Source organism: Perna viridis, chromosome 3 (genome assembly GCF_037379345.1).
Source record: "Perna viridis isolate PV_CMFRI_1.1 ecotype Kerala chromosome 3, ASM3737934v1, whole genome shotgun sequence".
NCBI lineage: Eukaryota > Metazoa > Mollusca > Bivalvia > Mytilida > Mytilidae > Perna > Perna viridis.
The window spans coordinates 39743186-39759946 of record NC_142447.1 but is presented as its reverse complement, the minus strand read 5'-3'; the positions used below and the strand labels follow the sequence as shown (position 1 = coordinate 39759946).

Here is a 16761-nt window from a genome sequence, read left to right as displayed (position 1 = left end):
ACTATCCAATTATTCACAGATTTTCATTAAAAAAGCGCATCCGAACAATAAATTGTCTTTCCAAACGACCAAATTTTTTTCTATAAAGGGCAACAAGTGTCAAAAATACGAATTTGATATGCTAAAACAACAAATATTTTTTTACTCGAGTAAATTTAACGTTTAATTCAAAGTTGAAAAGATTGGGTGAGACTGTCGCATTAATTTGATCACATTTTATGGGCACATCACAGTGCGCTGTAAAATTATCTACATCCCTGGACTTACACTTTTGAATATCCTATATCAAACTAAGGATTGATTGTTGGGGTTTAACGCCCGAGCAGCAATATTTCAGCTATATTCAGGGGATGAACATCCCCGTGCAGGTCCGGGTGGTAAAAGAATAGGCCTGCAGCAGCGCTAAGCTTGTCGTATAAGGCGACTAAATAGTGCTAAGAAACCTAGCCGGGGGCTAGGCGCTCTGCCCACAGAGCAACTAGGATGTGTGCCCCAGGTGGTGGAAGGGGGTACCCCTGGCATGTTACATGCTGGGGTTGTCAGGCTATAATACGGAAAACCTGACCGCAAACCATAGTGGTGCACCGTGTTGGGAAAGATGCCACGTTCCTTGCACGTTAAAGAACCCTGCTGTGGTATTCGATAGGAGTAGGAACCTTTGCGCTCCGCCACAGGAGGCTAAATTGCCCGACCTTACCCATCCCCCTTTTTCTAGTGGTAATCAAAATTTGTCGACCCTGTTGTCCTTGTGACCCATCCTTTTTTTATCATTTCATGTTCATTTTATCATCCATTTCATGTTCATTGTCTGAATATAGCTGAAATATTGCTGCTCGGACGTTAAACCCCAACAAACAAACAAAAAAACGGGATGAACATGAAATGAAAAAAAAATACGCAAGGATAATAGGGTCGACAAATTTTGATTGCCACTAGAAAAAGGGGAGATGGGTAAGGTCGGACAATTTAGCCTCCTGTGGCGGAGCGCAAAGGTTCCTACTCCTATCGAATACTACAGCAGGGTTCTTTAACGTGCGAGGAACGTGACATCTTTCCAAACACGGTGCACCACCATGGTTTGCGGTCAGGTTTTCTGTATTATGGAAGGACAAAGGGGTCGACACATTTTGATTGCCACTGGAAATAGGGAGAGGTGGGTAGGCTCGGGCAATTTAGCCTCCTGTGGCGGAGCCCTACGGTTCCTACTCCGGGAGAATACCACAGTAGGGTTCTGTAACGTGCGAGGAACGTTTGTTTGTTTGTTGGGGTTTAACGTCCGAGCAGCAATATTTCAGCTATATTCAGACAATGAACATGAAATGGATGATGAACGTGGCATCTTTCCCAACACGGTGCACCACTATGGTTTGTGGTCAGGTTTTCCGTATTATAGCCTGACAACCCCAGCATGTAACACGCCAGGGGTACCCCATTCCACCACCTGGGGCATACATCCTAGTTGCTCTGTGGGCAGAGCGCCCTTACCCCCGGCTAGGGTTCAGAGCACTATTTAGTCGCCTTTTACGACAAGCTTAGCGCTGCTGCAGGCCTATTCTCTTAACACCCGGACCTGCACGGGGCCTTTGACAACAGAGTTAGATGAAAATCTGTGTAATTAATACCAGATTCTGGTTCAGTTATTAACAAAGTTTCAACTTATCTACATAAAAAAAAGACTTATTGACATACTTCTATTTTTACAAGACTAATTGAGAGCTGTTACATTGCACAACATAAACGGACAGAACAAAGTATCGTTTGTATGCAGTTATCGTTTTTTAGATGACATTATGAGGTTTGCAGATGGTTGTCACATGCCCCAATAAACCGAATATTTTGTCAAAAGTTGTATTGACACAGTGTGATGGAAAATCTTACTTGTTGCAATATCTCCTGCAAAGAAAGTTGTAATGAAACCAAGTGTATTCCCCAAATTAGCCGAATTTACTTTAAACCAATGTGTCTATGTTGTGCGGGAATGACATAATCGTCTAAGATTTTTTTTTAGATGAGATAATTTTTCTCGTTTGAACGGGTGAAATTTTTCACGGAAGGGTGATATTCATTATAAGGAAATAAGTAAACCAGAGTAATTAATCTTTGTAATATTTGAAAAATGTAAAATTTATTAATAAGTATCGGTCTAAGGTTTGGGAAGTTGCCAAAATCATCATAAAAAAACAATATAATCTTCGAAGTCGCAAGATGTAAGGTACTTTAGTCCTTTGATATTTATTAAGTGTATAAACCGTGCCATGTCAGAACGGTGTCTAATATTTTATAAATGAATGTTTGTTTGTTGGGGTTTAACGTCCGAGTAGCAATATTTCAGCTATATTCAGACAATGACCAATTGTAACGCAAGAATTTTACATATGGACTAGCTACCCATTTTCAATCTAGTCCTTGTAATGTCCTTATTCAACTGCGGCATTTTTCAACTGTTCTGTTTGTTGGGGTTTAACGTCCGAGCAGCAATATTTTGCACGGGTCTCTCGGGCATTAAACCCCAACAATCAATCAATCATCATGAACTGGTGGATCGTTGCAGTGATCCATTCGCACCATGAAAACTGATTTGTTCAACGTGTCATAATTTTCCTTTCCTCATTTGTTTAACCCGGACTTGACTTTTAATGAGAAATTCGGAGGGTGTTTCAAGAAAAGCAGAGGATGCTCCCAGTTTTTAGCGGAGTCCGAGTTGCTCATTTGCTGTTGTTACTTTGTATGTATGATTTTAGTTACTTTACGTTATTTCCCTGTATTACATTCTTTTGATTATCGCTATAACCCTTGATTACTCTTCAACATCTCCAGACTGTACTTTTTATCAGAATTTGTGTGGTTTTCTACAAAACAAACCTTTTTTCTCTACCAAGCACTAGATATCTCTTCTACCCCTGTTTTGAATAGAAACATTATTGAACATTACTATGATGTGCTGATTGATACCATTATATTTGACTTTTCCATTCTTATTTGGTTGTCCTGAATCTTTCTGCTTGCATATGAAAGGTAATAATAAAATTACTGAACTGATAAAGCCTTAACCCTAGACGGCTATAACAAATGTTTGTTGTTGGGGTTTTAACGTCCGAGCAGCAATATTTCAGCTATATTCAGACGATGAACATGAAATGAAAAAAAAAACGATGGGACACAAGGATAATAGGGTCGACAAATTTTGATTGCCACTGGAAAAAGGGGGGATGGGTAAGGTCGGGCAATTTAGCCTCCTGTGGCGTAGCGCAAAGGTTCCTACTCCTATCGAATACCACAGCAGGGTTCTTTAACGTGCGAGGAACGTGGCATCTTTCCCAACACGGTGCACCACTATGGTTTGCGGTCAGGTTTTCCGTATTATAGCCTGACAACCCCAGCATGTAACACGCCAGGGGTACCCCATTCCACCACCTGGGGCACACATCCCAGTTGCTCTGTGGGCAGAGCGCCTAGCCCCCGGCTAAGCTTCTGAGCACTATTTAGTCGCCTTATACGACAAGCTTAGCGCTGCTGCAGGCCTATTCTTTTAACACCTGGACCTGCACGGGGCGCTATAACAAATGACAATATCATGGTAATACTTTAGTAACCGGAAAGTTGAAATTAAATCGTAGTGATCCATACTTACCTAGGTTACCAAAATTGCCATATTATATCGGGTTTATGTTTAATACTTGCATTTCTCCATCGGAAATGGTTGTATCCAGTCAGGACCATTGCAGTAATTTCCAACTGTCGCATTGATTTGATCACATTTTATGGGCACACCACAGTGCGCTGTAAAATTATCTACGTCCCTGGACTTACACTTTTGAATATCCTATATCAAACTAAGGATTGATTGTTGAGGTTTAACGCCCGAGCAGCAATATTTCAGCTATATTCAGACGATGAACATGAAATTGATAAAATAAACATGAAATGATAAAGGGATGGGACACAAGGACAATGGGGTCGAAAAAGTTTGATTGCCACTGGAAATAGGGAGAAATGGGTAGGGTCGGGTAATTTAGCCTCCTGTGGCGGAGTCCTATGGTTCCTACACCGGGAGAATACCACAGTAGGGTTCTTTAACGTGCAAGGAACATGGCATCTTCCCAACACGGTGCACCACTATGGTTTGCGGTCAGGTTTTCCGTATTATAGCCTGACAACCCCAGCATGTAACACGCCAGGGGTACCCCATTCATCCACCTGGGGCACACATCCCAGTTACTCTGTGGGCAGAGCGCCCTAGCCCCTGGGTAGGGTTCTGAGCACTATTTAGTCGCCTTTTACGACAAGCTTAGTGCTGCTGTAGGCCTATTCTTTTGACGCCCAAACCTTATTACGTAGAGGCTTATTTATCTGGTTGTGTATCATATACTTTTGATAGTTGCTGTTTTATCATAAAATGGTGCAGACAACTAATTAACATGCTTTGTAAGTTTTGCCCTTGAAGTAGAGTTAGTTTTCGGACCGTTTTTTTTAAAACTTTTTTTATTGCTTTTTTCAGTTTTCAGACATCAGGCCTGTAATTCGATGTGCCTGACGAATGAGATTTGCGGTCTGAGTCATGTTGTTTTGTTGTCAGATTTAATTATCAGTACTGGTGTATCGTTGCTTCAAACCATTGCGTTTCGTTCTTGTAAATGTCAATTCCTTATAAATTATCTAAAGCTTGTGAGAGGTCGTCTGATTCTATCACATCTGTTGATTCCGGAAGTACATATAACCGCTTTAATTCTTAAAGTAAGTTTTCTTATGTTTGTTTGTTTGTTTGTTGGGGTTTAACGTCCGAGCAGCAATATTTCAGCTATATTCAGACAATGAACATGAAATGGAAAAAAAGGATGGGTCACAAGGATAATAGGGTCGACAAATTTTGATTGCCACTGGAAAAAGGGGGATGGGTAAGGTCGGGCAATTTAGCCTCCTGTGGCGGAGCGCAAAGGTTCCTACTCCTATCGAATACCACAGCAGGGTTCTTTAACGTGCGACGAACGTGGCGTCTTTCCCAACACGGTGCACCACTATGGTTTGCTTGTTGGTTTGGGTTTAACGTCCGAGCAGCAATATTTCAGATATATTCAGACGATGAACGTGAAATTGATGATAAAATGATGATGAAATGAAAAAGGGATGGGATACAAGGACAATGGGGTCGAAAAATTTTGATTGCCACTGGAAATAGGGAGAGGTGGGTAGGGTCGGGCAATTTAGCCTCCTGTGGCGGAGCCCTATGGTTCCTACTCCGGGAGAATACCACAGTAGGGTTCTTTCACGTGCGAGGAACGTGGCATCTTTCTCAACACGGTGCACCACTATGGTTTGCGGTCAGGTTTTCCATATTATAACCTGACAACCCCAGCATGTAACACGCCAGGGGTTCCCCATTCCACCACCTGGGGCACACATCCAAGTTGCTCTGTGGGCAGAGCGCCCTAGCCCCCGGCTAGGATTCTGAGCACTATTTAGTCGCTTTTTACGACGAGCTTAGCGCTGCTGCGGACCTATTCTTCCAACACCCGGACCTGCACGGGGAACTATGGTTTGCGATCAGGTTTTCCGTATTATAGCCTGACAACCCCAGCATGTAACACGCCAGGGGTACCCCATTCCACCACCTGGGGCACACATCCCAGTTGCTCTGTGGGCAGAGCGCCCTAGCCCCCGGCTACGGTTCTGAGCACTATTTAGTCGCCTTTTACGACAAGCTTAGCGCTGCTGCAGGCCTATTTTTTTTAACACCCGGACCTGCACGGGAAAGAGATATTGCTAATTAATACGACGTAGCTTAATTTTACTTTTTGTTTATTTTGTTGACCTGTGATAGTATTTACTGTCTTTGATCTAGGTTATACTCTGGTTAATATGTTGCGTTCCACCCCGTGCAGGTCCGGGTGTTAAAAGAATAGGCCTGCAACAGCGCTAAGCTTGTTGTATATGGCGACTAAATAGTGCTCAGAACCCTAGCCGGAGGCTAGGGCGCTCTGCCCACAGAGCAACTGAATGGGGTACCCCTGGCGTGGTACATGCTGGGGTTGTCAGGCTATAATACGGAAAACCTGACCGCAAACCATAGTGGTGCACCGTGTTGGGAAAGATGCCACGTTCCTCGCACGTTAAAGAAACTTAGGGCTCCGCCACAGGAGGCTAAATTGCCCGACCCTACCCACCTCTTCCTATTTCCAGTGGCGATCAAGATTTGTCGACCCCATTGTCCTTGTGTCCTATCCCTTTTTCATTTCATTTATCATCAATTTCATGCTCATCGTCTGAACATAGCTGAAATATTGGTGCTCCGACGTTAAACCCCAACCAGCAAACAAACAAACAATGTTGCGTTTCACCATAGCTGTTTTTTTTTCTTAAAAAAACATAAACAACAGAAAGAGAATAACCGATGGTACATTTAGTTATATATAATTTGTTTACTTGGTCTTTAACATATACTGCAGTTGTGGTCATATATGATTATTTGTGCACTGTTTATGAAAGAGAACAAAGTAACATGATTTAACATTTTAAGTCTACTTAAAATTTGACATGGTTGAGAATACCTCTAAAATTATTCTTTTCATTTTGAAAAAAAGGTTTCTTCTAGAGTACAAAAATAACAAGTCATGATTACCTTTATCTAATGTGTTACATATTATAAATATACCATACCTCCTTCTATCAAATATAAAGAACCGTAATATTAAAACAAATAAAGGACTTAATATTAACTTCCTGTATTTTACATAAATACATCTTTCACATTGCAGCTACCGATTGTAAAAACGTATAACATGGACAATGTTTCTCAGTGATAGTTTCAATATACGTTTCGTTAAGGTCTTTTTGACGGAAACAATGTTAGAAGATATTTTAAATTTACAAATAATATGGCTGTATTAATTTAATATCTACTGATAAGGACAGTTCGATGACTGCACTAGAAATTCAGGTATATGGTTTGAAGCAACAAACAAGTCAATTAAATTTATTTAACTGTAAACAAAATTGCTTTTCATCATAGAAGAGCTTGTGTAAAGAATTAAGTTTTATAACTTGCAATTAACATATATTAAGTTTAACTCACCGTCACCTTTTAACAGAAACATCGAAGTACACTTTATTTGATTAAAATGCACTTCATATATATCTGAAAACAACATTAAATAAAAGGAATACACTTCTACGTTGCCTGGTTTTGTTTTGTTGATGTTTGAAATTATTAAAGTCACCAAAGCTACTCTCAAGAGTCAAGAACGTTCATTAACTTGTAACATATTTTAAAAGGGTAAACTTTACACACTTCACCCGTGCAGGTCCGGGTGTCAAAAGAATAGGCCTGAAGCAGCGCTATGCTTGTCGTAAACGGCGACTAAATAGTGCTCAGAACCCTAGCCGGGGGCTAGGGCGTTCTGCCCACAGAGCAACTGGGATGTGTGCCCCAGGTGGTGGAATGGGGTATCCCTGGCGTGTTACATGCTGGGGTTGTCAGACTATAATAGGGAAAACCTGACCGCAAACCATAGTGGTGCACCGTGTTGGGAAAGATGCCACGTTCCTCGCACGTTAAAGAACCCTACTGTGGTATTCTCCCGGTGTAGGAACCATAGGGCTCCGCCACAGGAGGCTAAATTGCCCGACCCTACCCACTTCTCCCTATTTCCAGTGGCAATCAAAATTTTTCGACACCATTGTCCTTGTGTCCGATCCCTTTTTCATTCCATCATCATTTCATGTTCATCGTCTGAATATGGCTGAAATATTGCTGCTCGGACGTTAAACCCTAAAAAACAAACTTTGTCCCTGGATTACATTCTTTTGATTACCGCTATAACTTTGGTTCCCTTGATTACTCATTCATTTCAACATCATTATTTCATGTTCATTTTATCCATTTCATGTTCATCGCCTGAATATAGTTGACATATTGCTGCTCGGACGCCAATAATCAATCAATCAATCAATCAATCAGATACGCAGATCTACAGTTCTTGAACCAATCCGCGCAACGATTTGACGGATCAATGACCGCTGACTGATTGATAACCGATGACCGGTTAAACAATCGGATCGCAGTTTTATTCTGTAAAATAATGGATGATCTGTTTCAAATGAAATGTTAAATAAAAGTAAAAATTGATTTAAAAAATATCGCATTATGTAAATACACGTATGTGTAAAATCGACGAAGAAAACCGTAAAATACAGTGACCGTTCTGTGGACACGTGATGCGGTCACCGGTTTAATGGATCTAAGACTTTTTTTTCAGCAATTTTTGTTGCAAGGATCTGTTCAGGTACTGTAATAAGGTGTAATAAAATAATTTATTTTCCTTTTTAGTAGCTTTTCAGAATAACAAAAAAAATAACAATATAATAAAATAAAAAATAAAATAAAATACAAGAATACGTTAGAAATAAAGGAATACGTTAGGCTTTGATCTTATTAATCGTTTCAGTTCAAATTGAAATATTTCACATATGAAATAGATAGTTCATCAGAGTGTTTGTTTTATTTTTTTTTCAGTGCGATTGCACTTTTCTTTTCAACAGCATTATTTAATACTATTTGTCTCAGACAGTTTGTTGAACTGCAAAATTTACGCCGCGTTACCTTATATTTTCTACGACATTGTATTTAAGCTTGTTTATATACATGGTAAATTGATTTTGATTAACCTGACTGAGTCACATAACGATTCTACTTATCCTAAATAAAAAGTTATATAAAATTACAAATTTAGATACAACATTAAATTAATATATAATATGTAAAGTTCAGGATGAAGAAATCCACTAAGCTGTTACATTTTAACAGAATTAACAATTAATGCTGGAAGAAGAATCAGTTGATGATATTTACATGGCATAACCTACTACATAACGGTAAGAATTAGATCGTTTTATTAAAACAATGAATAAACAATACAATAAAAGCTATCAAGATTCTTCTTTTCTAAGCAAGATTCATGTTTTAACGTGACAAAAACTATGCGTACATGTATGTAAGGTTGGTTTGTATTTATTATCTTGTCTCCATGTTGCAAACGAATACCTGTTCGCTATGTCATCTATATACAAAATTGACATTACAACAGATGGCTACTTGAATGAAGATTGGATGGCTATACGTGAAGTTCTTGTCGTACGTCAAATCCTGAACCGTTCGTGATATAAAAGACGAATCAACATAAATTCTTTATATTTATTGCACGGGAAAGCAATTTGGGATATGATTTAAAGTTATTACTATAGAAGTCATATTTAGTTGAAATATGAGACTGGTAAAACCCGGAAAAATCCCGTCGAAACACAAGTTCAGATGCCGTATTAGTCTCCGGCAGGTTTGCCCGATTGTTCAGAAGTTTCGTTGTGGCGTCATGAAATCGCAGAAGTTGTAGTAAATTCATGTGCCTGAAACCACTTTTCCGCTATGTTGCAGAATTTTTTACCCGTAATACATCAATACCTATTTTTGCATTTTACCATTTTGCTTTTTTTAGGAGGATATACATGTTAAGGAATTCAGAAAAAAATAAAATAAAAATTTATACACTGTAGATGTATCATTTAATAATAGAATATTAACGCAAAGGATTCAGAGAAGGGACAACTAATACGTACCATTACATGATGTAATGGCATAATGTTGCATGTACCCTTTAATCTTAGTCTAAGTTGTCCGTTCTAATATTTATACCACAATTAATGTCTAGTCGTTGTGACATTTATGACCATTTATCTAACGTAAAAAAAATAACATCAATTTGTGGAAATATTTCAAATATATTACAAATTTTTTATTGGTATATTCATGCTTTGTTTTTGAAACACTAAGAATGACTTTAAACGAGAACTCATCGTGCAGTCAAATAAGTAATTGTGATTTGAAAGAAGTACAACTTTAAACTATACGGGATAATATATTAGAGTCATTTTAGGCATGGTAACTCCGACATGAAATGTTTCTTGTTGACAATTTAGAAGTTAATTGAAGTTCATTCATTATTGCAAATCAAAATTATGATTGGAAGGCGTTTTTATAAATGAAGTTATGCTACGATATGGGGAAGCAGTTGTGATATGAAATGTAGACATATATGAAATATGTTTAAATATTTATACGACATTATTTCTTCTGGGTATCTATTTATCATTAACGTGGACATAAATTAGTACGATGAACACAATCTAAAATGGTACAACCAGTTTTTGACCAACTGTTTACCCTGTAATGTAGCTTTGATGATGTTTACAAAATTGTAGCTAGGCTATCTGCTCTTGGTACACGTGAGTACACTCAAATTCATAACCTTTAGTAAATTATTATGAAAAACAGTAATTCATGCAAATGTTCGATTCTGACCATAGTTACGATGTGCATTGAAGTACAGCTATATATTTTAGCCTGCTTATATTTAAAACAAACGGTTGTCATTTTTGATGTACAGGTATCTGGACACTTCAAAGTATAATTCTGTTAGAATACTGTCTATTCATTAGGTCATGGCCCCGTGCAGGTCCGGGTGTTAAAAGAATAGGCCTGCAGCAGCGCTAAGCTTGTCGTATAAGGCGACTAAATGGTGCTCAGAAACCTAGCCGGGGGCTAGGCGCTCTGCCCACAGAGCAACTGGGATGTGTGCCCCTGGCGTGTTACATGCTGGGTTGTCAGGCTATAATACGGAAAACCTGACCGCAAACCATAGTGGTGCACCGTGTTGGGAAAGATGCCACGTTCCTCGCACGTTAAAGAACCCTGCTGTGGTATTCGATAGGAGTAGGAACCTTTGCGCTCCGCCACAGGAGGCTAAATTGCCCGACCTTACCCATCCCCCTTTTTCCAGTGGCAATCAAAATTTGTCGACCCTATTATACTTGTGACCCATCCTTTTTTTTTTCATTTCATGTTCATTTTATCATCCATTTCATGTTCATTGTCTGAAATATTGCTGCTCGGACGTTAAACCCCAACAAACAACAAACCAAACCAACCCCAGCATGTAACACGCCAGGGGCACACATCCCAGTAGCTCTGTCGGCAGAGCGCCCTAGCCCCGGCTAGGGTTCTGAGCACTTTTTAGTCGCCTTTTACGATAAGCTTAGCGCTGCTGCAGGCCTTTTCTTTTAACACCCGGACCTGCACGGGGCCATGAAATTTTAACAACAAATCACTGACTGTCATCAGTGGCAATTTACGTTACATTGCGTTCTTCTTAGACGGTTCATACATTGTTTTAACATGACATTTAGGTAAGGTTCATGTCCTTTATCTAAATGTTGTGAGTTTGCAAGAAAATGTAAATTACCTTTCATATTTAAAGGCTTTCTATTTGATCTTTACCAATGTTATATTTTTTTCAGGAACGGTATGGAAGTAATTAGCCAAGTCTAAAACAGAAGTTAATTGTTGTCAGTAAAATCAACTTGCAATGAGCGAGTATTTAAAGTAAGCTACTAACGATGTTTTGCAATAACACGACCTCAATAGACAATATTACCGTTTATGATGTATGTCTACAAACTAAAGGGTCGCCTGATTGGCAAATATGTGTTTACAACCTGTTCGCTCCGGTAGCTATCGGTATTGACAAGTTCGTGTCTCCTTTCTGGTACTGTTTTGGAATCATAGGCAATATCCTTACATTTGTCATATGGAACAAATTGAAAGTAAAACGACTGAACACTTCAACGTTGTACTTGACGGTACTAGCAGTGACTGATACAATGTTAATCGTTCTTCATATAATCATGGAGTTAGAATATGCTTGGGGGAAGGTTACACTTCAATATCCAATATGGTGCACGGTGTTTTTCGTGATGTTCTATTTTGCTCAGTATATGAGTCCTTTGCTTGTATTTGGTTTTAGTTGCGAGAGATCAGTGTCTATCGTCAAGCCTTTTAAAAGTGAACGCTTCTCGAAACATAGAAGAGTTTGGAAGGAGATCATAGGGATAACTTTACTAGCAATTTTAATTTCTTTAGGACAAATCGCAGGATGGACCTTCAACCATGGAAAGTTTCAACCATTACACCAGGACTTTTATCAAATGTGGTCCTACATCACCGAAATAGTAACTTTTATCATTTTACCATTGATTACACTTATTTGTAACATAGTACTGATAGAAAGAGCCAAACAGGCCATCGTGAAGCGAAGTTCGATGCAGTCACAAAGTCTTAAAAGAAGTAAAAATAAAAGTAAGTCGCTTGCAACACGAACTCTATTAGCTGTATCGTTCTACCGAATTATTGCAACTTTATCGACATCTGTTATATACATGCTACAGTACCATTTATTTCCAAACGGAAATCCGTGCTTAACCACTTCTGCAATCGAACAAGACCTAGTATGGCATCAGCATTTTGTTTGGTTGTCTCTGAAGAAAATAATTGATGAAATCGGACTGTCACAATATTCCATCAATATAGTGATATATTTTATAAAAGAGAGTCGATTTAGGGTAGAACTCGTGAAGTTTTTATCGGTGAAAGGGAAACTGGCATGCTTTGAAGACAGAAGCAATACTTCTTTCAAACATTATTCATGTACTTGATCAAAACGGACATATCAAGGAAATTAAATATGCAAATATTTATAAAAAAACAAAAAATTCTACTTTGTACCATAGCAGTTTGGGTTATAGTTACGTTATATGTAAGGCCACACAAACTATCACAGAAAAAACCTTTGCATGCTCCTTTCCTTTAATATCTCTTGGTTTATTGAGTAATGGGAGTATTTTCTATTTTAATTAAGTTCCAAATAGATCCCGATTTAAATCTTGTACCTTCGTTGAGCATTACAACAGATAAGGCGACTAAATAGTGCCCAGAAACATTGCCGGAAGCTAGGCGCTCTGCTCACAGAGCAACTAGGTTGTGTGCCCCAGGTTTTGGAATGGGATAGCCCTGGCGTTGTTAGGCTATAATACGGAAAACCTGATCGTAAAAAAATAGTGGTGCACCCTTTTGGGAAAGATACAACGTTCCTCGCATGCTAAAGAACCCTGCTGTGGTATTCGATAGGAGTAGGAACCTTTCCGCTCCGCCACAGGAGGCTAAATTGCCCGACCCTACCCATCTACCCTTTTTTCTTGTGGCAATCAAAATTTGTCGACCCTATTATCCTTGTGTCCTTTTTGACATCCGGACCTGCACGGGGGGTTCCACACATAATGTTTCTGATTTAATCAGATGGAATGTTATTTTGCTGAACATGTTTTGTGTTTGTTTTAATACTTGTCGCCAAAATATTTTCAAAATGTTTAAAATTACTTACCATTTTTTATTTCGATGAAATCTATATTCATTGATTTTGTATTTAAACCTTCTTTAAAATTGCTGGTTAATTTTCTTAGTCTTCCTTCTCTGAATTTGGTTTCAATTACGACGTATAGCCATGCAGCATCATTTATTCATATACTTTGACAACTTGAATCTCGCTTTTTAGCTGAGCCGGCTATTTACAACACTTGGCTTCCGTCTTCATTAACATTTTTTCTAAAATCTTACCCTGTGAAACTACTGCAACAATAAGAACAATATTAATGTTTCTTGGGGTATTTTGCATAGAACAGGTTTTGGAGGTTTTTTGATCCGTCGAAAAACATGGCCGCCATTAAAAGGGGTCACAGAAATATTTTGCACATACCTCCAAAACCGTCAGTTTAAGCCAAATTCTGATATGAATAAAAGTGTTCAGCATGATCCGATCTATCAGAGGTCTAATTTTTGTTTTTATCTGTTAAGCAATGTTGGAATTTTTACATTCAATGTTATTATCAGAGGTAGACGTAGAAAATAATATAGTGATTAGACATATACTGCCACTACACTCAAAAGAAGAGATAGTGGATAACCATAAATCTGTTCTATCCTCTTCTGGTCTCTCTACCAAAGATGATAATTGTGATTTACCGTCTATGTACTGGATTAGTAAACTCCACAAGAATCCATACAAACAACGTTTCATAGCTGGATCTGCAAAATGTACAACCAAAAACTTTTTAACTTCTATACTCGCAGTTGTTAAAAAAGGGTCTGCAGTCCTACCACAGCACTTGTTACTCCCGTAGTGGTTTTAATTCAATGTGGGTCCTGTATCCTATATTCAGGCGATGAACATGAAATGGATGATTTTTGTTTGTTGGGGTTTAACGTCCGAGCAGCAATATTTCAGCTATATTCAGACAATGAAAATGTAATCGGAAACCTTGATTTAGTAATTTCTCAGTTATTTAAAGATATCTTTTGTAAAAAATCCGACCCCGTGCAGGTCCGGCTGTTATTGTTTGTTTGTTTGTTGGGGTTTAATGTCCGAGCAGCAATATTTCAGCTATATTCAGACGATGAACATGAAATGATGATGAAATGAAAAAGGGATGGGACACAAGGACATTGGGGTCGACAAATTTTGATTGCCACTGGAAATAGGGAGAGATGGGTAGGATCGGGCAAAATTCTCCTGTGGCGGAGCTCTATGGTTCCTACTCCGGGAGAATACCACAGTAGGGTTTTTTTCACGTGCGAGGAACGTGGCATCTTTCCCAACACGGTGCACCACTATGGTTTGCGGACAGGTTTTGCGTATTATAGCCTGACAACCCCAGTATGTAGCACACGAGGGGTACCCCATTCCACCACCTTGGCACACATCCCAGTTGCTCCGTGGGCAGAGCGTCCTAGCCCCCGGCTAGGGTTCTGAGCACTATTTAGTCGCCTTTTACGACAAGCTTAGCGCTGCTGCAGGCCTATTCTTCAACACCGGACCTGCACGGGGCGAAATGAATGATAAAATGATTGATTGATTGTTAAGGTTTAACATCCGAGCAGCTATATTCAGACGATGAACATGAAATGGAAAAAAAAGGGTGAGACCAAAGGATAATAGGTTCGAAAAATGTTGATTGCCACTAGAAAAAGGGAGGGATGGGTAAGATCGGGCAATTTAGCCTCGTGTGGCGGAGCCCTATGGTTCCTACTCCGGGAGAATACCACAGTAGGGTTCTTTAACGTGCGTGGAATTTGGCATCTTTCCCAACACGGTGCAGAGAGGATTTGGAAGACGAAGATGATTTTGAAGATGTTACGGAATTTTGAGATGACTGAGTCGGAAACATTGTTGAGATTTTCGAGCTCTGGCCTTTTTAATTTCGTCTAAACATTTTTTGGATGGTTTCATTATTTTTGTGGATACCTCAGTGGGCAGTGTGGCAAGACCATTGATATCCTCGTTCCAACTCATGATCGTCTGCACCTCAACAGTCGAGGACAGACATGCACGCTTTACAACACTAGCATATGATGTTTTGCCAGATGCAAGAAAACTGTTGGAAATTGACCACTACTTGCGAGCTTCACTGTGTGAAATTTTGCCTTCAGTTTTTATCTTTAAAATATCTCTTTTTTATAAAGAGGGCAATATTTGGATGATGACATGTGAGCTTCCTCACGGTTTCTGCATTTGGGATCTTTTTTGCAGTCGATTCCCTCGTGTCCTTCAGAGCAGCGGAAACAAAAAAGTTTGCCTCTACACTGGCCCTTTCCATGCCTCGACCTCGGTATTTAAGGACACCCTGTGACTGATTCACAGACTTGTGTGCAGATGAAACCACATCAAGGTCACGCCCCGTGCAGGTCTAAAGAATAGGCCTGCAGCAGCTCCAAGCTTGTCGTAAAAGGCGTTTAAATATTGCTCAGAACCTTAACCGGGAGCTAGGGCGCTCTGCCCACAGAGCAACTGGGTTGAGTGCCTCAGGTGGTGAAATGGGGTACCCCTGGTGTGTTACATGCTGGGGTTGTCAGGCTATAATACGGAAAACCTGACCGGAAACCATAGTGGTGCACTGTGTTGGGGAAAGATGCCACGTTCCTCGCACGTTAAAGAACCCTACTGTGGTATTCTCCCGGAGTAGGAATCATAGGGCTCCGCCACGAGACTAAATTGCCCGACTCTACGCACCCCTACCTATTTCCAGTGGCAATCAAAATTTGTCGACCCCATTGTCTTTGTGTCCCATCCCTTTTTCATTTCATCATCATTTCATGTTACCCCGTGGAGGCCCGATTGTAAAAAGAATAGGCCTGCAGCAGCGCTAAGCTTGTCGTATAAGGCGACTAAATAGTGCTCAGAAACCTAGCCGGGGGCTAGGCGCTGTGCCCACAGAGCAACTGGGATGTGTGCCCCAGGTGGTGGAATGGGGTACCCCTGGCGTGTTGCATGCTGGGGTTGTCAGGCCATAATACGGAAAACCTGACCGCAAACCATAGTGGTGCACCGTGTTGGGAAAGATGCCACGTTCCTCGCACGTTAAAGAACCCTGCTGTGGTATTCTATAGGAGTAGGAACCTTTGCGCTCCGTCACAGCAGGCTAAATTGCCCGACCTTACCCATCCCCCCTTTTTCCAGTGGCAATCAAAATTTGTCGACCCTATTATCCTTGTGTCCCATCCTTTTTTTTCATTTCATGATCCATTTCATGTTCATTGTCTGAATATAGCTGAAATATTGCTGCTTGGACGTTAAACCCCAACAAACAAACAAAAAATCATTTCATGTTCATCGTCTGAATATAGCTGAAATATTGCTGCTCGGAACAAACATCAAGGTCACCAATCTTGGTTAATTTTAACAAATTGATGATTGGCAAGGTCTAAGGCATTCAATCAAAATTCCTGATCTTATTTTCTTAGCATCTTTGACTTCACCAGCAATACTCTTGATGGGTTTCTGTATTGAAAAAGGAGAAAGGTCATTAACATTTTTGTCTTTTACTTTT

The 16761-nt window shown here is 39.8% G+C and overlaps 1 protein-coding gene and 1 long non-coding RNA gene across 2 annotated transcripts in view; one reads left to right on the top strand and one right to left on the bottom strand.

The window, feature by feature from the left end:
• The first annotated feature begins 8716 nt into the window (after positions 1 to 8716).
• LOC148622219 (uncharacterized) lies at positions 8717 to 12648 on the top strand. Its single transcript, XM_088571878.1, has 2 exons — positions 8717 to 8868; positions 11344 to 12648. The coding sequence occupies exon 2, from the start codon at positions 11443 to 11445 to the stop codon at positions 12535 to 12537; it is 1095 nt and encodes a 364-aa protein (XP_088428004.1). The 5' UTR covers positions 8717 to 8868; positions 11344 to 11442; the 3' UTR covers positions 12538 to 12648.
• A 94-nt stretch (positions 12649 to 12742) lies between these two features.
• The window catches only part of LOC148622218 (uncharacterized), an 86511-nt gene continuing 82492 nt past the window's right edge, over positions 12743 to 16761 (bottom strand). The window contains exon 2 of the long non-coding RNA XR_015920597.1: positions 12743 to 13963. This is a non-coding gene — a long non-coding RNA (uncharacterized LOC148622218). The remainder of the gene's footprint in view (positions 13964 to 16761) is intronic.

What these genes read in the sequence shown, in the direction of transcription:
- LOC148622219 (XM_088571878.1), top strand. Translation starts at nt 11,443, where the DNA reads ATGTTTTGCAATAACACGACCTCAATAGACAATATTACCGTTTATGAT.